At 45.2% G+C, this 22,461-nt stretch overlaps 2 protein-coding genes across 5 annotated transcripts in view; one reads left to right on the top strand and one right to left on the bottom strand.

Annotated features, from left to right (window-relative positions):
• Window positions 1–4,952, top strand: part of FCSK (fucose kinase) — a 35,004-nt gene extending 30,052 nt beyond the window's left edge. For all 4 annotated transcript variants that reach the window (XM_074199377.1, XM_074199363.1, XM_074199372.1 and 1 more), the window contains 5 exons: window positions 84–203; window positions 817–1,004; window positions 1,128–1,227; window positions 1,831–2,054; window positions 2,148–4,952. In XM_074199377.1, the coding sequence (XP_074055478.1) occupies window positions 84–203; window positions 817–1,004; window positions 1,128–1,227; window positions 1,831–2,054; window positions 2,148–2,234 (719 nt within the window). In that variant the 3' untranslated portion in view covers window positions 2,235–4,952. The remainder of the gene's footprint in view (window positions 1–83; window positions 204–816; window positions 1,005–1,127; window positions 1,228–1,830; window positions 2,055–2,147) is intronic.
• The window catches only part of COG4 (component of oligomeric golgi complex 4), a 33,225-nt gene continuing 10,836 nt past the window's right edge, over window positions 73–22,461 (bottom strand). The window contains exons 9-19 of the mRNA XM_074199378.1: window positions 22,006–22,139; window positions 17,256–17,374; window positions 16,117–16,283; window positions 14,956–15,121; window positions 11,481–11,543; window positions 8,751–8,867; window positions 6,513–6,605; window positions 5,488–5,571; window positions 5,285–5,386; window positions 4,614–4,742; window positions 73–4,355 (exon numbers count right to left, since the gene is read on the bottom strand). Coding sequence (XP_074055479.1) covers window positions 4,221–4,355; window positions 4,614–4,742; window positions 5,285–5,386; window positions 5,488–5,571; window positions 6,513–6,605; window positions 8,751–8,867; window positions 11,481–11,543; window positions 14,956–15,121; window positions 16,117–16,283; window positions 17,256–17,374; window positions 22,006–22,139 — 1,309 coding nt within the window. The 3' untranslated portion in view covers window positions 73–4,220. The remainder of the gene's footprint in view (window positions 4,356–4,613; window positions 4,743–5,284; window positions 5,387–5,487; window positions 5,572–6,512; window positions 6,606–8,750; window positions 8,868–11,480; window positions 11,544–14,955; window positions 15,122–16,116; window positions 16,284–17,255; window positions 17,375–22,005; window positions 22,140–22,461) is intronic.

Here is a 22,461-nt window from a genome sequence, read left to right as displayed (position 1 = left end):
GCCCCACTCTGTTCAGACTTCCACCTGGCCCCAGCTTCAGTCCCTTCTGCCTGGTAAGGAACTAATATCTCCTTACACTGTAGGCACTAGTAGCATCCTGGCAGGGGCAGTGCTGGCGGCTTTGCATCAGGCAGCAGGGAGAGCAGTGGGCACTCAAGCCTTGATCCACGCTGTGCTACTTTTGGAGCAGATGCTTACCACAGGTATGATGGAAAAAAGAAGGGAGACTGGTTGGGCCTTGGGGAGATGGGAATTCAAGAAAAGGTGGGGTAGGGACCCACACCCTCATAAATGAGGGTCATCTAGAATCTTCCAAGGGTCATAAACCATCCACAAGCATTTATTAGGCATTTACTATGAGCCAGACACTGTCCTAGTGTTCTGGAAACCAAAGACAAATGAAAGAGCCCCTACTCTCAGGGAGCTTGTTTTCTATTGCTTTACATATTGTCCTCCCCATTAGATTATCCATGGAGGACTTGGCCAGTCTTTTGCCCTTTTTTTCCCCATTAAATTTATTTCATTAAATATTTCCTAATTCATTGAAAAATTTTTTTGAGTTTCAGATTCTATCCCTCCCTCTACTTCTCCCCCCTATTGAGAAGGCAAGTGACGATATCAGTTATTCATGTGCTATACATGGTTTCTTGTCAGCCATGGTTTTTAACTTCTTGTTTCCCCAGCACTTGGTATATAGAAGGCCCTCAATAATGATTGAATGGATGAGTTAGAGGATGAGAATGTGGAGTCAGGGATGGGGTCTGGGTGATCTACCAGAAATGGTTGACCAATGACACAGGACCTTGGGATTTGTAGGAGGTGGCTGGCAAGACCAGGTGGGAGGCCTTGTGCCAGGGATAAAGATGGGACGATCACGGGCTCAGCTGCCACTGAAGGTAGATGTGGAAGAGATCTCGGTGTCTGCAGATTTCCTACAGACCCTCAATCAGCACCTTCTCCTGGTGTATACGGGCAAGACCCGCTTGGCACGGAACTTACTCCAGGTAAGCTCTTGCCCAGGTCAGCTTCTCCCTGTTCCATGGACTGAGGAGGATGGTGGTGGAGGCGGTGATGCCTCATTCAGGACTTGTTCGCATGGTCCTTTTTCATCCCCATTGTCACTGTAGGATGTACTAAGGAACTGGTATGCCCGGCTGCCAGCTGTGGTGGACAATGCTCGAGCTTTGATGAGAAATGCAGAAGAATGTGCTCAGGCTTTCCGCCAAGGTAAGACCTCTGGGTGCTCTCCAATGGGCATCTGATCTATGGGTCTCTGGAATGGGGGATGTCAGGACCTCCAGGGGAGATACATACTGGCTGCCATCATTATCATTCACATTTCCTCTACAACCCCACCCCCCACTCAAATACAATTCTTGTATGTCATGGTATCACTGCCCACCTCCATTCTTGGTCTTCTTTGAGAATGAAGGACAAACATCATCAAAATGAGAGTCCAATGTCTAAGTTCACCCCTGGAAGTCTGACCATCTGAGGAAAAACATGCTAACTGCCTCAAGGCACAAGAGAGAAAGATCCATGGGGGCAGTAGTTAGACTGGAGTCTGGCTTGAATTGATCCATGCTAGTCTACCTGAGGTCAACAGGCTAATGGGTCTCAACCCTTCCCTTTCTAGGGGCAATTACCAGGAATCATGGTTAACATGGTCATGTGGCTGCCTTGCTCCAAGGGAGGGGAGGTGGCAGTGGAGGACTCACAAGAGCTTCTGGGTCACTCTTAGCTACCATTGGCCTTGGGGACGTTTTCCTGTTCTGTTTACTTGATCTCCAAAGCCCAGGACTGCCTCTGTTTACCATGTCCCCATTGCAGGGAGCCTGCCCCTTCTGGGTCAGTGTCTGACTCGGTACTGGGAACAGAAGAAGTGCATGGCTCCTGGCTGTGAACCCCAGGCTGTGCGGCGCATGATGGATGCCCTGGAGCCCTACGTGTATGGCCAGAGCTTGGCGGGGGCTGGAGGTGGCGGCTTCCTTTACTTGTTGACCAAAGAGCCCCGGCAGAAAGAGGTCCTTGAGAGAGTGCTGGCCAAGACAGAGGTAGAAACCAGATCCGAGGAGGGGTGTGGACCGAGAGATGATGGGGAGTTCTGCCTCCTGGCACTTCTTTGACCTACTGTGCTTCCGTCCTAGGGCTTGGAGAAGTACAGCATTCATTTGGTGGAGGTGGACACCCAAGGCTTTAGCCTGCAGTTGCTGGCTGGTGACACTTCTGCCTGACAGGTCCTCCACTCCTGGGCCCTGTTCCAGCCAGGCTAGGAAGAGAAGAGTCCCAACTTTGTGCCCAGGGAGCCCTGGGTAACTCTAGGGGCCAGAGCAAGAAGCCATTGGGATTTGAGACCACAAGCCAGCCTATTGAGGAAGGGCCTCCTGGACCCAGAGCTGTAAAGGGACTAGAGATTTCACAGTCTCAGCAGACATTGGCATGATCTTGGTCTCCACCACACTGAAGGGCCTCACTCATCATATCCTCGTCATTGTGGCCTGGGGCCCAGAGCCCCACAGCTGCTCTTGCTGCTGGTCTCCAACCGCCATCCTACTGATGAGGAGGGGGAGCTAACATGGGATGAGGGGGGCCCCCTCTCAATGAGCATGGACCTTCCCTCCCCTAGGTTAGTATGCTAGTTCTGTCATAACCCCTTTCTACAAAGTGAGTAAAAAGGCTTTACTGAAGGCCTAGAACTTGGCAGACATGAACAACACTAAGCCACTCCTGCTCTGGTGCTTCTTTTGGTATAGATGGATCAAGAATTTAATCAAAACTTCCTGCTGTTCTCACCCAATGGTCTTATCTTGCAGATATAGCTGAGGTCCACTGATCAGTCTGGCCTAGCCACCCCCTCCTCATCTAGAAATCAAGTCAACTGTCCCCTCCTGCACCTGGCATCCCATGCCAAGGGACCCTGGGAATCTCATTCTATTCCCCTGCCTCCAATGTCCCTTACCCAGGAAGCTGACTCCATCTTGAGGACACTCAAGGATATAATTCTAATTCTCTACACTTTGGCCCAACTGTAGTAAGTCTACCAGAGATTATTTCCTTTCAGGGTAAACCAGAGGAAGCCAGATTTGGCTCTCACCAAGCTTCACAGAACCACTAATGTAGTAGCAGCTCAGCCTGCAGGTGAAGGAGTAAGAGGCAGAGCTGGGGTCATTCAGGGATGGGGAGGCTGGGGTATCCACGAGGCTGTCGCACTTCAAGCCAGCTGCAGTGAGTATGGCTGTCTGCACCCAAATTCAATTCCCTAGTCTGAGGCCTGGAGCTGGAGAAGATATTGTACAAAGTCATTGCAAATTCAGGTTTTAACAAGTGAATGTTGAGTCATATGTTCTAAGGTGGACACAGGGACACATGCACAAGTTCCCACCAGAACCAAGCCTTTCAGGGTATTTTTTTTGAGTGGCAATAAATCAATCATCCTTCAGAGTTGGTCCCAGGAGGCTTTTTTTTCCATCAGCACCACCTGTTCCACGGTGGGGCCAGAGGCTGCAGTGATGTGGCTCACAATGAACTGGGTTGGAGGGGGAGAGATTAACGTGGCAGAGGACACTGCCATTGGTGGGGAGGGAAGGGCCAAGGAGGCTCTGTAGGCCCTCATCCCCTAGGGTGAGGCACTCTTCTGAGGCCCCCTCCCCCCACCCCTAGTCCTTCTCTAATGCTAGGCACCAGGCAGTTTCAAGTTTCCATCTTTATTTACTGTTACCACTAACCAGAATGGAACATTCATCATTTCCTCCATTTTCTGAGTATCTCTAGTATTTTCCAGCTGCCCCAAAAGTCCCTTAAAAAGGAGACTGTTGGTCCAGCCTGAAGGGAAATACAACTGTTTTCAGTAGTGTCCAGGGGTGGTGACAGGAAAAAAGACTCTGGCTGGAACTGTACTTCTAGCCTTAGGTATGGCTTTTCTCCCCTCTACAGGGAATGCATATGGAGGGATGGTGGACTGGGAGTGTCCTTGGTGGGTTTGGTTGGTCAAATTTGGGAGGCAGAGAGATATCCAGGGTGGCTCATTTACCTGTTTCTGGAATGGGAATAGGCTGGACCCCTAGTATTACTGCTATGAAAAAGAGATGGCCTGAGACAGGCCTGCCTGGATTGTAGCAAATCCTTGGAATTTTCAGGCTGACAACTTTGAGGGTCTCAACCACTGAGAGACCCTGTCCACCCCGCCAAACATGTGGAGTTGGAGGGACTTGCCCTGTCAGCTACAAGCGAAGCCTCTTAATGTCTTCACTGCGGAAATCAATGCGTAGGGCCAATACCTGGCGCACCTCAGCAGGAGTAAGGCGCCATGTAAGTGGGCCTGAGTTTGCACCCCAGTAATCCAGGATTTCTGTCACCTGAGTGGAGGACCAGAGAAGCAAGTCAGCAGGGCAAAGGAACATCCCCACAGATAGTCATTGCTGCTAAGTGAAGAGCACCCTGGTTCTTGAGAAGGGGTAGAGGGTTCTACTGGCTGTGGCTCTTCCCCAATGGGATGGACCCCATGAGATGGCTCTAGCTAGGTCCCCTCTGTCCCCTGGCCAGGGATGTCTTGAAACTGGCTCCTTCACAGGCAAGTGAGGGGAGCTCTTGCCAGTCCCCAACCCTCCACTCACCCTTTCCAGATTGAGGATGGTTGCCATCTGGGAAAGCCTAGCAAACTTGTCTCGGATGGTCCAGGTGGTCACTGTGGTGAGGTAAGCAACAAGAGACCTCAGCTCCTTGTCAAACTGCAGGCCGCCCAGCTGCAAGGGAGAGAAGCCCAGGGAGGCCCTTTCAAGGGGGATTTCTTAACAGGGTTGCTCGTTTCATCCAATGGAAACAGACAGGAGCTGGGGTTCTTCAGAAGACACTCTCCACCCTCCTGGAATACAGTTCAGCAGCTATGGCTATACTAACAATATGACCTATGATATGTCACTGTGCTGTATGAGGTCCATCAGAGTCTTATTTATGGACCAGAAGAATTGGAACAAATTTTATGAAGGATGTTTTTTGAGCAGGGTTTTAAATAGTAGGCAGGAATTAAGCAGGGAAAAAAAAGGGGGGGGCATAAAGACATAGCGTTCAGGGGGAGCAAAGGTATGGAAGGGAGAGAGGATGCTTCCAGTCTGGTTTGGTTCAGGCAGAAAGTGGAATAAGAGGAGTAAGAAGGGATGAGGCCAGAAGAATGAGTAGTGTCAGCTTGAATGTCAGGCAAAGGAGTCTGGGTAAAACAGGAAAAGTAGCCTCCATGAGCTCCCAGGCCCTCCATGGAGGCTGGCACCATGTGCCTACAAGGTCTTACCCTGTTGAAGGAGGATTTCAGAACCACTTTCTCCAATTCAATTGCGATGAGGCTGGTCATGAGACTGGTGAGGTTGTCATAGATGACGGGGGAGAGCCCGGCCTACAGAGGATGGGTATCAGCTTAGGGCCTCAAGCCCCATGGGCAGAGGCTGCCCTGTTAGATGGTACTGCAGGGAACAGCTCTAAAATTCTGATACTCACCTTGAACTCGGCCATCTGCTGCTCGAGATTAAGAATGAACTGTTGTACCCATGGATCATTTGCTTCATAGTCATTGAATTCTTCCTAATGTTGGGGAGGAAAATCAAGCACAATGATGGTTCTGTTCAGGTGTGCAGCCATCATTCCCTGCTCCCCTGACTGACAGACTGATGCAAAGACTCTAATGTCATAGTCACATAACAGCCAAGATGGCAACCATACTCAATCTGGAGCTTGGTTTTGCCCTTCTCTCTTTCTTTTTTAAGTTTTTTTTTTCTTTTTTGCAAGGCAGTGGGGTTAAGTGACTTGTCTGAGGTTACACAGCTAGGTAATGATTATTTGAACTCATGTTCTCCTGACTCCAGGGCCAGTGCTCTATCCACTGCATCTCCCAGCTGCCCCTGGAGCTTGGTTTTGAACTTGGCTCCTGCTTCTACAACTAAAGGAGCTCATGCACTTGACCACTTAATATGCTGGGGCTCCAAATGCTTTTATTTCTTCCATAGCATATGTGTTATAGGAGTAAAGCTTTTCCTCTATGAGGGGATGTGTCCAGACAGTGGTTTCAACCATTAAGAATCTGAGAAGCTACAGAATTCCCTTCCTAATTAAATCTCCCAAGAGCAATCTATACTGAGGCTTTCTGAGTGAGAGGGAGCCACTGCCAGCAGACCCCATGAAGGTGTCCTTGCAGCTTAACAGCTCCTCTACGCTCTAGAGACTGTGGTCACCATATCAAATCCTAGGGAGGAGGATCCTTGCAGCACCCCCTAGGCCGTCACAAACGGGACCTGAAGTCAGAAACATGAGTTTAATTCCTGCTGTGGAAACTTAACTGAGTGATTCTGGGCAAATTGCTAAACTGTTGCCTGCCTTAGTTTCTTCCTCTGCAAAATGGAGATAATAACTGTACCTCCCTCCCAGGGTTGGGAGGATAAAATGAGATGATATCTGTAGAGGACTTTGTAAAGCTCCGGGTACTATCTTAAGCTTCCAAGCCTTAGGATTCTCCGGTCCAGAATTACCTCCTCAATGTTGTGGGAGACAGAAAGAAAGATGTTGATCCAGGGCTTCACCTGCGGCTTGATGGCGGTGCTGTTCAGCTCTGTCAGACCTTCCTGCATCAAGCACAAGGCAGGATTGGACTGATGAAAGCTGCAAGGTGCCCTCTACTCCCCAGACCCCATGCTCCTCCTCAGGGACTACAAACCTATGACCCAGGGGCTGATCAAATCTGGAATGATGATGAATGGGACCACAAAAAGCCTGTTGGATTTCTAAGCCCCTCTGTGCTTTAAACAGGTTTTGGTAAACCCTTTCACAGAAGCTGAGGACTTCTGGATGTCTGATGATGCAAAGCACTTATTACCAAAGGCAAACAGCAAGTCTGCCTGAGCTTCCATTTTGATTTCATGGAGGCATTTCTGAGCTTCCTATTGCCATGTGACTGTGGTACAGCTGGTAAGCTGGGCCCCACTGGAGAATAGGAACACTGAGCAGGAAAGGGAACCTAAGCTTTCAAAACCATCTTATAACACACTCCACAACAAATTCAAAATTGATAAACAACCTAAACAGTAAAGATCTTTCAGTACTATAAAAAAAATAGCTTTTCAAAGCTATGGGATGAGAGATGTATTCTTATCTAAACAGTGGAAGAAACAATAACAAAAGACAGAATAATTGATTGTATGATATTCAAAAGTTTTTGTATAAACAAAATCAATGCATCTAGAATAGAAAGGAAATGGTTACAATTCTCAAAATAGGAATTGCAAACTATTAAGAACCATATGAAAGAATGCTCAAAATTATTAATGAGAGAAATGCAAATCAAAGCAACCTTTAAATTTTACCTCTCACTCAGCAAACTGGCAGATGACAAGAGATGGGAATAGTCAATGTTGAAATACACACTAATTTATTGTTAGTGGACTTGAGAATTAATATAACCAAACTAAAAATCAATTTGGAATTTAAAAAATAAATTGGCTAAAATGTCCATACACATATTGACCCAGAGATTTCCCTGCTAGGCACCAATTCCAAAAAGTCCATTGACAAAGAGAAGGTTCCATATACATTAAAATATTTATAGTGCTTCTTGTGGTGAACTACAAGTGAAATACATTTCACATTAATTGAGGAATGACTAAAAAGTGTTGCATTGCTATAAGAAACTACAACCCCAATGAATTCTGAGAAGCACAGAAAGACTTATGTGAACTTATATAACTCAACATGTCCCAAACTCAACATGGTCATTTCAAACCAGATGTCCTATAGTTATCTCAGACACAATGTATCCTAAACAGAACACATTATAAATGATAAAACTGAACTTACAAGAACCAGGAGATCAATGCACACGATTACAACAATGTAAATGGAATACACAACAACCACAGGAGAATTAAAAAATCTTAGAACAAGAAGAGATATGAGAAAACACCTCCTATCACTCCTATGTAGAGGAAGGGAGAGAGGGGGAAGGGACAACTCCTACCCATGTGGAAGATGCATTAGATTTTTCAAATGTATTAATCAGTTTTGCTATTTTTTTCCTTCACATTTAAAAAAAATTCTTTGTTATAAGGGATTGCTTTCTGGGAAGACAGGGACATAGGAAATTTAAGCAATGGAAAAACAGAAGATAATACAAATCTATTTTAAAAATATTTTGGCACCATATGAATATTTTTACTTAACTTTTTTCTTTTGTTACAGGGGAGGTTGTTTCAGGGTGGAAAATCCAGAGATATGATGTAAAAATAAAAGGCATCCATGAAACCAATTTTAAAAAACCCACACCAACAACTGGGGCTTTAAGGACCCACATGAGTTCAATGACTGTAGTTCTCAGCCAGCAGGTTAAAACCAGTCAGATCAGGGAGTTACACCTACTAGGTGTCAGGTCCTGGGTGCTGAGAATACAAAAAGGGACCCAAACAGAGTCTCTGCCCTCTAACGTGGAACCAGATTGTTGTGTACAAATAGGATAAACTGAAGACAACTGACAGAGAGAGTTAAGGGGGATGGGGAGACATATTGTAGAAGGCTTGGAAGCCGGCAGGCAGAGACAAGGACAGAGAGGTTCTAGGCAGAAGGACAGCCCTTGGTGGCCAGCTCCTGCCACTGCCGCTTCCCTCCCCAGTTGGAGGGTGTGCCAGTAACAGCTTGCTCCAAGCACCAGATGGGATGCTTCTGCCAAGGGGCTCGTTGGCCCTGGCGGAGAAGGTGGGAAAGCCTGGCCAAGCACTTACCTGTAGGAGATCTCGGAATTTGTTGGATACAGCAGCCAAATCTGAGAGGCAGCTGTCGAACTTGGCCTGGGCTTGCTCCCCTCCAATCCCTTGGCTGAACAGCTTGGTGCAGTCACTCTGGGAAGAGAAACAACTTTCCAGACTCTATAGAGCACATGTTTCAGTATGAAACAAAGAAAAGGCCATCTCTGACAAATGAGGCTCAAAGAACAGATGGAATGATTCAGAAAGGGACTGAAATGGGACTTAAGAGATTTTCCTTTTCCTCTCCATAATCCCCCCCATTCCTGGTCTCGGCACCTCCACTTCTCACACCGGGCAGTGGGGCTATTGATCTCAGGATTGGAGCGAGAAACAAACATGCTAAAATGATGCCGCATTTGTATTCCAAGCATTTAATTTGGTAACAGCAGGCTCTGAAGCTTCTGGTCTTGGCTGTATAATGGAGAGCACTAGGTAGCTGTGCGACAGGCCTCTCCTGGGGTGCTCAGAGCTGCTCTCACTGCTTAATAATAGCTCAGATTTATAAAGCATTTTATTTCCAGAGTCTTTTCATTATACTCTACTGGCTCCTGAGGGGAGGGGTCAGAAGACCTGTATCTGCCAATGCAGGACATGGATGAATCCTGTCCTGTCTCTGAGTCACAGTCAATGGGTCCTGCTGGTCTACCCTATGGTTACTTGACTTCCCAGGACTCTGCTCCTCCAGCATTCAGGGTTTTCAGGAGACTGTCATGGTCTGGGTTTAACCATGGAACTTCTCTTTCATTTCCTCCTCTGGACCCGGCTAAGCAATCTGTTAATCTGAGTTTATTAATTTCTTGTTTAGGTTAATCATCAAAATACAATAACAGAGGAAGGGAAAAGTTGGGAACTCTTAAAATGGAGCAGTTAAGTTTTAAAGCGACCCGATTAGATCTTTTAAATTGTACTGCCACACTGAAGAAAGGGCCTTGTCTGCTGGGGTTTAGATGATCAGTCTTTCTCCCACTTTGTTTCTTTGGGTCATCTGACATGGTGACCACTCCCTGGGTTCTTGTGACTGTCCTCTCTCCTGGCTCTCAGGCTGATAATCTACTGCTCCTTCCCAGTCTCCTTTGCTGATAACCCCTAACTGTAGTTACCCTACAAAGCTGAATCTGGAGGCTATTTAAGTCTTTCCACACTTTTTTCTTGGTGACCTAATTAGCTCATATGTGTTCAAGGGCCATCTCTAAATGACGACTCCCTAGATCTATACATCTAGCTCTCAGGTTCCAGGCCTACATCATAAACTGCCTGGTCATTTCAAATAAAAGTCCAGCGGTTTTCTCCCCAAGCCCTCCACTCTTCCAAACATCTCAATTAGTATTGAAGGCACCATCATCCTCTTGGGTCCACAGGTTTACAGCCTCCAGGCTAACCTTGAATCCCCATCTGCCCCCCTCCATGAGCCATTTTTTACCTCTACAACATCTCTATTATATGCTTCCCACGCTTCTTCCTGTCCCCTCCTTCACCCACCATCCAGTATATCATCACTCACTTGCATGGTAACTTGGTCTCCCTGCCTCAAGCCCCTTACTGTTCTAAGTCATTGGGTCACTCATTTTGGCAAAATGATTTTTCTAAAGCACAAGACCATGCATGGTGGTCCCCAATATGATCAACTCTAATCTTCAGGATCAATTTCTGTTTAGTGTGAAAGCTCTTCACAAGCCAGCCCCTTCCCACTTTCCCCATCTTGGTATACATGATTCTGCTATACACTCTATGTGACACAGACTAGTCTCTTCTGAACAAAGGACCCTCTCTCTATGACTTTGCACTGGCTGCCCCCACCCTGTCCTGGAATGTTCTCCCTACTCCCTCTCCTTTTTAGAGTCCTAGGTTTTGTTCAGACTTTGATCGAGTCAGCTTGGTCCTTCTCCCTGTTCATGCAGTTGACAAGCCACCCCTGAATGCCTTTTTAGATTTTATGTACATTCCCCTACTATCTCCCCTGTTAGACTGGAAGCTAACTTGGAGGGCAGGGGCTGTTTCACTCTTGTTTCCACATCCCTAGGACCCAGCACAGAGTCTGACACACAGCAGGTGCTTAATAAAGGCTTTGGGGGTGATTTTACATCTAGACCCACATGCCCTTTCTAAGCTTACTTGCAGGGGTACCTGCTGCCCTCCTTCTCTGCTCTGCCATCCAGATTGAATCACTACCATTGCTCTTTCCTGGCCCAGCCCTGTCTTGGGGCTGCAGGGTAGCTTTTCTTTAATTAGCCTCATGCTAATTAATTTTAATCATAGAACTTCTCTTTTATTTCCTCCTCTGGCCCTGGCTAAGCAATCTGTTAATCTGAGTTTATTAATTTGTTTAGGTTAATCATCAAAATACAATAACAGATGAAGGGAAAAGTTGGGAACTCTTAAGGTAAGTTTTAAAGCGACCCAATTAGATGATCTTTTAAATCTCACTAAGTTTTTCTATTCAGGACAAGGGCATGAAGGTCATTTTGGTGATTCTCCCTTATAATCCTTGACAAAGCAGCTATTCATCATGACACCTGATTGGTTAGTAAAATGTTAGCAACCTGTTTTTCCTAGAGATTGGTGAAAAGAAGTATGGTATAGCAGGCAGTGCTGGGGGGTGCAGCATTCACTGATTGTATGGTGTTCCTGGCAGCCAGCTTCTCGACAGAGATGGTCACAGCCCCTAATGCAGCAGGGTGAGCTAGTGAAGGGACCCTTCCAACATACCTCCAGGGTTGTCTTCAAAGTAGAGATGTTTTCACTACAGACTTCCACATTGTTCAAGGTCACCTGCAAAGTGAACAAAGATGAGCAGGCTGCCCAGGTCTTGGGGCCTGCATCTCCCTGCACCAGAGGCAAGGCTGACAAACCAATTCTAAATGGCAGGAAAGCATTGCCCTCCTGGGACAATCTTTAATTTGGGGGCAAAGGAGGCCCCAGGATTAGTCTCCCTTAGAGGTGCTCTTCTTCTAAAGGTAAATGAGTCAGGATGAGTCCTGATAAAGTCAGTAAAGAGGTGTCATTCCCACAGTGAGGTCAGTAGTGCAAAGGCAAAACCCTCCCATTTCTGAGTAGTGATGCTCACTGCAGGTCTTTACAAACAAGGCTGAATCAGCCCTTGAGGTCCTGATCCCAACCCGAGATCAGAGGTTTTGTGGCTCCATTCCTCCTTTTGAGATTTCATTACTATTATGTACAAGGGCCTACAAAGGTCCTGGGAGAGTCTACAAGGATCACCAGACACCATGCTTGCCCTCCTGAAGTTTACCATCTAGGTGGGAGACAGAACATGCATACAAATAATTCCAATTATGATTGGTATCTGAAAAAAGTTCTCATTTTGAAGACGAAAGCCAAGGGAAATCCAAATGGAAGCCAGCAGATGATAAGATGATGTCAAAAAAAGTACAAATTGCTCTAGGGATTTAGGGGAGGATATCACTTATAGAAATAAGGTGGCCCAGGGGAGTGCCACAGAAAGAGATACCAACTGACCTGTCTCTTTAAAGATGGACAAAATTATGTGATGAAGAAGTCAGGGCATCCCCAGAAGAGAAAGAACATAAGGACAGTGGAGGGGACAGTGGTGAGTCCACTGTGAGAGATTAGCTGGAAATATGGCTGGTAGCCAGATGCAGGAGGGATGAGCCAGATGACAGGGTCCCTGAGGTGTCCCTGAGAGTTTATGAGCCAGAATGATAAGACTGAAGTCCATGACTGGACAAGATGGATTGGGGCATGAGGAATAAGAGCAGGGAAAGGGACTAGAGATGGGAAGAGCAGCCTTAGATTACTGATAAAGACCAAGGAAGAGGCAAAAAGTCTGAGGTGGGAGGGTTAGATGGAGGAGACTTGGAAAGCTGAGCCCAGATCAACTTAAGGGAGGTTTAGGGGGATCTCAAATCTCTGAGGACTGTAGGTGAAAAAATACCAATCAGCCTTTCCCAAAGGATTTTTTTGTTCCTGTCTGTTAAAAATGAAAACCAATGCTGCTGACCCAGACCTCGGGCCCTGCTCTGACTGCAAGAATCCTCATACTTGGTGTGGGGGCAACAGGGTGGGGAGGGGGCTCACCTTCTGTGATCCCAGAGGCCTCAGGGCTCTGCCCCAAAGGGGCCAGTGAAACTGACTGTTTGAAGGAAAATAAATACAAGAGGCTTTCAGGGCAAGGAAAGTTATTAAGGCTCCTTGTCAAAAGTAGTCTATTAGTGGGATTGCAGATTTGTACAAACATTTTGGAAAACAATATGTCAATAAGAGTCACAAAACTTCTGACCCAGTGATTTCATAAATGATCTATTTATTCACAGTTGCTTGATTTCTAACAACAACACTTTCTAATGATTGGAGAGTCTTAAACTATGGTATGCTGTAGAGTCAGGAAAACCATAAATATGAAATATATCAGGAAACATGGAAGAAAATCTTTATGAAATGATGCTCCATCAGAATTCTAGATTTGAAAACTACAATTACATTTCAAAAAGATAAAAAAAGGGAAAAAAAAAGGAAAACAATGCCAAAGGTAGCAGATTTTGGCCAACTGTTTTGGTTTAGCCTATTCAAGTTTAGGTGCTTTGCATAAGATATTGTCCTTTATTTTTTTTAAGGTTTTTGCAAGGCAAACTGGGTTAAGTGGCTTGCCCAAGGCCACACAGCTAGGTAATTATTAAGTGTCTGAGACTGGATTTGAACCCAGGTACTCCTGACTCCAGGGCTGGTGCTTTATCCACTACACCACCTAGCCGCCCCATTGTCCTTTATTTTGTATGTTAATACAATTTTATTTTTGTTATTAATTTTATAATTTTAAAAATTACTTTCTAAATTCATTTAGTTTTCTTAAATTGCTGCAAATAATCTGGGGGGAAAAGGTGAATAAATTCCTGGTTTTAAATGCTATTAAAGTTTAAAAAACAAACTTGCTATGAAGGACAAATGGAATTACATTCATATGATACAGACTTCACAGTTTCTCTTGCAGTGAGAATCCTTGCTAAGGGTTAGCTTCACTGGGCTTATCACTTTCTTCACAATGAATGATATGTCAGGACAATTGGGGGATTTCATCTTGACAGCCAAATGAGACAAGTGGGAGTGAAGACATTTTAAGTATTTCACTTCAGGATAACTGGAGACCTGTCACTAAGCATTTAACACAATAAAACAAATGACCTTGATCTTCATTTACTTGTCTTCTGACTTCAGTCTCATTAAGCCTCTGTGCAAAGATATGGGAGCCCTGGAGCTAAAGCTTAAGTCATTGGAATTTCATTCATATGATGCAGACTTCTGACCATGTAAGCTACAGCATAAACTTTCCACATGCAGGAACCTCCATAAAGTAAACCTATTTAGGACAATCTCATGCTAACAGATGGGCCATCCCAGCTTAACATCTACTAAGAGAGAGAGGTTCCCTTCCTAGCTTGAGAAGATAGAGGGTAACTGTGGATGCCCCAAGTCTTCAGAGACTACTGTCTGGGTCAAGTCGGAACAATTGGAACACAAAAAAGTCAGAATCAGACAAACATGAGTAGATTTAGTTAAGAAATAAAAGAGAGAACTGCATACTCTGTATGACTCTAAAGCAGAATGAAAATTAGGGAAGCCAGCAAGGAATTAGGAGTCTGGTTCTTTTTTTCCTGGAGTCACTTTTTATAAATCCCTTACTCCTTCTAATTAAATGTGGCTTCCTATCAGCAGTAGCAGAGTACATGATGGAAACATGTTCTATAAACAGTGTCATAACATCCAAAGGGATTCGAGACAATGCCCACTGGGCTGGGCGCTGCTGTCAGAGACCTGGCTGGCAGCCTTGGCACAGGTGGCACAGTTAGCTTCTGTGGCTAAAGAGGAGGTTGAGATTGTTCTAGAATCTAGAAGGAAGCCCTGGCCCCCCACGTTCAGAAAGAAAACACTGCAGAGTTGGGAACTGTTGGCAAAGTAAAGTCTCTGCTCTCATGGTCTAGGCACATGGAGGACTTGTTTGGGGGTAAGGAAGGCTAGGGAATGTTGCCTTAGGAGCTCATTTTTCCAGACAGATGGAATACTGTTCCATGTCATTTTATCAGAACAAAATCTTGGCTTCCAACCTTTTTCCTAAGGATATTTATGTTGCTAAAGGTCATCTGGCTCTCTTTCCCTTCCACCCTGTCCCCTCCAACCTAACCCAAAGGAGCAGAGCCCTAGGCACCCCTACCAGGAAGGACAGCTTGGCCTCATCTGTACTTTCAATGCCTTTGGTGTCAAACTTGCCCTGCTGAAGGCTGCTGTGCATGATGTTCACGGCACTCGTCACCCCACGCTGAAAGTCTTGAAAAGTGGTGGCAGGGAAACCCATCCGCAGCTTGTTACACAGAACATCCCTGGCAGGCAGAGCAGGGAGTGAGGGTCTGCATCGCTGAGGGAGCCCCACAGGCCTTCCCGCTTCCCCCCCACACCCCATGTTCCTGTCCATGCTGAGACCTCTCTCCCAGGCACCAGTCCTTTTGATGCTAACCCAGGTTTTCTGTGAGCTTGGTTCTTAAGTTATAGAACAACTACTGATCTGAATTGGCCCAGGAGGAAGCATAGGCCTAATCCAAAGTATCAATTAAGGAAAAAAAGGTAACAAAACAAAACCAACTCCTCACTGAACTAGATCCTCAGCCATTTGGTCCCAATGTTTGCCCAGTTTCCCCATTAGTTCTCACAGCCTGACTACCTCCTGGGGTTGGCCTTGCCCAATGACCAGCTAACACACTGCTCCTGTAATGGGGCCAGGTCATGGTCTGACATCTTACTGTGGCCATCCAACAGGGATGCCCCTATCCCATCCTGTGTCTTCTTTCTCCTGGTTCTGATTCTATTTGTAAGAGCACTGTAGGAGTTAGTGATGGAAATCTCTTCCCAGAAACAAAAGAGATGACAAGGGCAACCCTTAAAAAGATTAGTCTTTTCCCAATGCTTCTTCATTATTAGCTAACTTTATGAAACAACGGTTCTCATAAATGAGGTCTAAGGTTGTGCCTCAACTGCCTTAGTAATTCTTTGACCTTTCCCCTAAGTAATCCAGCCCTATCACATGACACTGTCTTAGAGATGCTGAGGTGCCCCAGGAGTCATCCCAGTACCAAAGACAGCATGCTAAGTCAGGGGCTACCCAGTCTCACAGTCACCCCGCAGAACTGACCCGAAGGCATGTGAAAAAATGGATCAAGACTAAACCAAGTACTTAAATCTCAACAAAACCTTCATCAAAGGTTGAGGGATACAAAAGCTATATAATGACCCATATATTGTGAGTGCCCTCTAGACTACACCTCCTATGCCTACTATATGGGCTACCCTCATCATAGTCCCCTGACGAGTCTGACAATACCTGAAATCCGACTCTAGCTCGGTGGTGGAGAGGTTGATCATGGCACAGAGGCAGTCAATGCTGGAGCTGGACAGGGCTCGTCCAATACACTTTTTAACAATGTAGAACACATCGTCTACCATGCTGGAAGTCAGCTGACCCTTCTCATAGGTGTCCAGAGCTACTGCCTAAAAAGCAAAGGGTCAAGTCATTGGGAGCCAACAGAGCCCAGATACCAGGACCCTTCTCTATGGCTTGTTCAGATTCTTCTGGCCTCCCAGGCCTGGCCACCCTGACCTCGGCTTGGGTCACATCTTCCTCTCTCAACTTAAGTTACTTTCCTATTTATTTTTAAACATGTAACTGGGGCCTTAGGGCATGCTTGGGGGTTTTCTGTCAGCAAACACCAACTAATACTCAGGCATCTATTAAATCACTACCACATGCCAGAACGTCCTATGGAATAGTTCCTGGAGGAACTGGAGGCTGCTGTGCATGATGTTCTCGTCTTAAGGATTTTACATTTAGGGACTTTGCACACCTCTGTGTGCATATATATATATATATGCCACAGACACATGTATGCATCTACATATGAGGTAGAGAAAGGCAGTCGCTACAGTTTGGAGGAATTTGAGAAAATGAGGTAGAAGGGAGGGTCAGACTCATGTACTGACAGAAAGGAAGGGGTGGTGCCACGTGGGGCTGAAGAAGAGGAATAGAGAGAAAATCCCCATGGCTCAGTTCTAGAGTGGGAGAGGGAGTCAGAGAGACTAAGCCTGGAAACAATGGGGACACTGGCTGTGAAGGAGTTAAGGAAAGGGAGTTTATTGATGAGGGATCTACACTTAAGGAAAATCTGTTTGGAGAATGGTCTAGAGTGGTGAGGGGTCTGAGGCAGGGAGACAAGCCAGGGACAGTAGGGCCCCAGTGGGTCTTTCCTCCCCTTCTGACCCTCAGGCAAACAATGAACTGGAAAAGATAACTCAATAAAAGGATGTGGAGTAAAAGCTCATCTGCATTTCCTCACCAGGAAGGGCTGCCCCTTTCTACAAGCTAAAAGAACCTGCCTGTGTAGTAGACAAGCACTCCAAGGTTGTCCCACCCTTTCACAGCAGGATGATGAGAGAAGAGCTGTCTCTTCAAGCATCAAGGCCTACCTTGTTGACAGTCTCTCGCATGAAATACTCTTCCATTGTAATATAATAGCCGATCAGCTCCTGCATGGTACAGCTTAGGAGACAGTTGTTGAGGAGTTTGTCCAGACACTTTTGATGCTCTATAGAGACAATCAATAAGGCAGTGATAAATCAAAATGTGTTTGGGGCTTTGCTATTTCAAAAAGAAAAAAGAAAATGCCTCCTCTCCCCAATCAGGCAGCCTGATGAAAGGGCTGTGTTGGAAAGTCCTAGAGCCACCTGGCATTATATCAGCTTCACATTCAGGCCAAGTGAGGTCCCAAGCTTGAGGCTATGTTTTTTTTTTTTTTGGATTTTTTTTTCAAGGCAATGGGCTTAGGTGACTTGCCCAAGGCCACACAGCTAGGTAATTATTAAGTGTCTGAGGTCAGATTTGAACCCAGGTACTCCTGACTCCAAGGCCAGTGCTCTATTTACTACGCCACCTAGCTGCCCCCTGAGGCTACTTTCTGATCTGAATGGTGAACATTCTGGCTTCCTGGGTACAAGTGATTCTCTTTTCAGTGAGCTTGCCCATCATTTATAACACCTGAGAAAGAATGGAACAGGGAGGTTGGCATGATGGAACACAATAGTGGGAGATGTAAGAATGAATTGCTCTGAGGAAAGGATGGGGGGGGGAAAGGAAGCACATGATCAGTCACCTTTCTAAGAGTGGCAGAGCAGCTTCTATTTTTAGCTATACTATCTAAAACTTCAAATCAGAAGAAAACTTGGAGCTCTCTAGAAAAAAGGAGACATTTGAGATCATTTAATAAATATTGTTTGTCTTTCATTTTCTTATAAATTTGACTCAGTTCTCTCTATATAGTTTAGAAGTGAGCCCTTTGTCAAAAATACTAGTCGTAAAAATTGTTTCCCAACTTCCTTCCTTCTAATCTTGGCAACTTCTATTAATTAATGTAATCAAAATTATCCTTTTTGCATTTTATAATATTCTTTATCTCTTCTTTGGTTATAAATTGCTCATCTTTCACTTTCTTTTTTTTTTTCTTAGTTTTTGCAAGGCAAGGGGGTTAAGTGGCTTGCCCAAGGCCACACAACTAGGTAATTATTAAGTGTCTGAGGATGGATTTGAACTCAGGTCCTCCTGACTCCAGGGCTGGTGCTCTATCTACTTCGCCACTAAGCAGCCCCTCATCTTTCACTTTCAAAGAGGACTAATGACATGGGATGATGTCTGAACTTAGTCATGAATTGGATTTGGATAAGTGAGGCAGAAGTTTACAAAGTCATCAGCCTCACACTCTTTCAAAATTGTCAAAGTCCACTGGCAGGATAAAAGTCAGGATGACTGTCAAAGGCCCAGCATGCAGGGGATGATCTTGTGTCTTGGTGCCTTTGATGTCTGACAATCTCGAAACGCTTGCTTCAGCCATATTCATGGCCATTGAAACAAAGTGTTTTAGATTTACCCATTCTGCCAGGGTAAGTTTTCACGTGCTTGGGTTTGAGGGATTGCCTTCAACCTGGGTTAGCTTATCTGCCCAGACAGTTTTACCAGGGTGTGGTCACTGTGTACACTATAGCTTCTTGGAGCCATAGGTGAGAAGTGGGTGACACTGAAAACTAAAGGTAGACAGGCATCCTGAAAAGGACTCAGCAAGCCCTCACATGGGAGTCCTCCCTGAGCCCTCCAAAGTAAGAGAAAAAACCATTATCCAATGACTAGAGCTGGGGACATAGCCAAAAACTATCGACTAACTGCCATGGAAAACATAAGAGAAATCTAAGGGGTCTAGTTTCTACTCTGATTCTGGGAAGCACAAGAACCCTAAGAACTTGATTATGATCCTTCCTATTTATACAGTTATCTTACTACTAGAAAAATCAGGCTAAGCAGAGCTAGCTATACCATACACCAGAAGGAAGCTACAAAAACAATGATAACATCTCACATGACAATAATGCTTTAAATATGAAAACAGTGTTAAGTTCTTCAGGCTCTACGTCTCTTGGGAGGAGATTGGCTTATGTTTAGTAGGAGGTTACTAAATGAGCTGAGCAATTATAATAATTGCAACCAAGAAAAATCATCACATTCTCTTTAATATTAATTCAGGGCTAGACCTATTGGGACATATTAACAGTCAGGCACTGAGGATCCAAAGGTCAGGGGAAAGAATCCCTTCTCTCAAAGAGTATTCACTCCACTGGAGGTTATTATGTGTTACATATGGGCAAATACAAGATAGAGATAAAACAAAGACATAATAAATTGGGGAAGAGGGGGAAGCACCATACCTGGGAAGATTAGGAAAGCTTTCCTATAGAAGACACTGCTGGTTAACTTTTTTTTTTAAAGATTTTATTTATTTTTAGTTTTACAATTTTTCTGGTTAACTTTTAAAGTAGGAATTGAGCAAAGAGTGCAAAGAGAAAGACTCAGACATGGTTGTGAAACAGACTGGACAGAGAGGCCATCAAAGGGAATGCTGTCTCACAAGGCTATTTGGGGCTTCAACTGCCACAATCAGTTTTTATTTGACTATAGAGGTCACATATTGAGTGGGTAAGTAACACCCTGGACTTTGTTCTAGTACTCTCACTGTGGAAGCCAGACAGAGGACGGACCCTCAATGGAAAAGACAAGGCAGGGAACCCAACTAGGAGCCACTGTGGTAGTTCAGGAGAGAGAAGTTAAGGGATGAATCAAGGGGATGGCCATATGAGCAGAGAAGATATGGATCTAAGCGATACTCAAGGCAGGATATGGCAAGTGACTATTTGTAGGATGTAGGGGTGAAGGAGAGTGAGGAGTTAAGGGTGAAGAGAAGGCTGGGCCACACCTCTAGTCACATACTGATGATAGATCAAGCGAGACTGGGACTGCTAAGAGTCTGAAAAATTCATACCTTTTTAAGCATGGGGGAAAAACAAAAACATAAAAGGCACAGGACTATTTATTATGCCTATTTCTTTCTTCATTTTTCTGCAAGGCAATGGGGTTAAGTGACTTGCCCAAGGTCACACAGCTAGGTAATTATTAAGTGTCTGAGGCCACATTTGAACTCAGGTCCTCCTGACTCCAGGGCTGGTGCTCTATCACTGCACCACCTATGCCCCTGCCCATTTCTTTTCTTTTCTTTTTAGGTTTTTGCAAGGCAATTGGGGTTAAGTGGCTTGCCCAAGGCCACACAGCTAGGTAATTATTAAGTGTCTGAGGTCAGATTTGAACCCAGGTATTCCTGATTCCAAGGTCGGTGCTTTATCCACTGTGCCACCTAGCCACCCCTCCCTGCCTATTTCTTTACAGACATTTATCCTTGTGAAAAAATATGACAATGGAACGGAACGACAACCTTAAAGTAGAGCTGTAAAGGAGGCCACCAAATCTTAGAGCTGGAAGATATCTCACAGACCACTGAGGTTATCCCAAACCTACATTAAGAAATTCCTCTAGAACATGCTTGACAGCACGCCTCCAAAGGGGGGAAGCAAACCCTGGACAAATCCTGTTTCCCTATAGGACAAGCTCTCATCATAAGCAAGTTTTTCTTCTCCATTCTTAAGTTTTGCAGCTCCCACCTGTTGTTCTTAGTTTGGTTTTTTTGTTTTTTAGATTTTTCAAGGCAATGGGGTTAAGTGGCTTGCCCAAGGCCACACAGCCAGGTAATTATTAAGTGTCTGAGGCCGGATTTGAACTCAGGAACTCCTGACTCCAAGGCTGGCGCTCCATTCACTGAGCCACCTAGCCGCCCATGTTCTTAGTTTTCTGAGACCCTTTGCCATATGAGAGCAGCCATCGTGTTCTTGGAGAGGAGGTGCTTAGCACCCCCTAGTTCCTTCAACTGACTCTTCAAAGGTCATCATTGTCCCTGTTGCCTTCTACAGATGCTCCCCATGCTCTTGAACAAGAGCTGTCCTAAAATGAGGCAGTTATGTTCTGACTGGAGCAAAGAATAGTGGTCCTACCTATGTTCAACTCTGTCCTGGTCACCATAACGAGCTAACGACTGCAGACTTTTATGGCTGCTACATTAAACTGTCAATTCATAATGAGCTTACAGTGCACCTACACCCCCAATCTTCTGCAGATGAAATGCTGTCTAGCTGTTCCCTCCTATTCTTGGACTTGCTTTTTTAAATCAAAGCATCTGGTTACATTTATGCCTTTCAAATTTTATCTTATTTAACTTCAGTCCAGTCGATCAAGCAATTCAGCTCCCATATGGCAGGTCCAATATACTAGGCTGTCACTATTATTTTTATTTTATTTTTTGTTTTTGCAAGGCAAAATGGGGTTAAATGACTTGCCCAAGGTCACACAGCTGGTAATTATTAAGTGTCTATGGTCACATTTGAACTCAGGTCCTCATGACTCCAGGGCTGGTGCTGTCCCACCTAGCTACCCTTTTCCTATATTTTTAAATCTCTCAACTGAACTCCCTCTTGGATTTGATCCCCAAACCTCCAAATTCAATAAGTATGTCATGTCTGTGTTTTATCCAAGACACTGATTAAGTATACACATAATGTGAGATAGTGTATCAAGAAAAATCAGTCTTTTACATTCTGGTCCCAGTGCTTCCATTCACTCCCTTTGTGAGTTTCCTCCCAATAAAATATAGGGGCTGGATCAGAGAAGTTCCACTGCCCCTTTCTTCCTCAGCTCAGAGCCCCTCTCCCTAGGCCAGCATGGCTGAGCAGGCTTGTTCTGTTTTGCATTAATAGTGTGAGACCCCTTGCCCAGTCAACTCAGGGGTCTTACCCTGCTTCACCTCTTCTGAGGCCATGGAGTCGCCCACCTCAAAATCAGAGCTGATCCTTTTTTTGAGGAAGCGCAGGTACAGTTCACTACGGGCATTCATCAAGGTGACTTCTGTCAAAATAGGATCCAGCTCCCTGGGAAGCAGGGGGAAATGTTATGGTAGCAGGACACCAAGAATACAGTTGACCCCCAACCTCCAGGGTCAGAACAACCACCGTCTCATACACAAAAAGCTCTGAGGGGTCAACAGTCAACTCCAATTCAAGAGAAGGTCCCTTAGCACTACTATTAGTCTAAGATCCCAAGAGTTTACTGAGAAGGACTGACCAGAGATCTTTACTTGACTTAAGCCACAGAGACCAAAAAATGGTATCAAGTGTTGTTGCCTTAAAATTTTCTACTCCAAATTGTATGGCAGGAGATACTATCCATGTCAGGTCACCTTCTATTTGCACA

Source organism: Macrotis lagotis, chromosome 1 (genome assembly GCF_037893015.1).
Source record: "Macrotis lagotis isolate mMagLag1 chromosome 1, bilby.v1.9.chrom.fasta, whole genome shotgun sequence".
Classification (NCBI taxonomy): domain Eukaryota; kingdom Metazoa; phylum Chordata; class Mammalia; order Peramelemorphia; family Peramelidae; genus Macrotis; species Macrotis lagotis.
The sequence above is the reverse complement of the archived record's forward strand: the minus strand, read 5'-3'. Positions and strand labels throughout refer to the sequence as shown.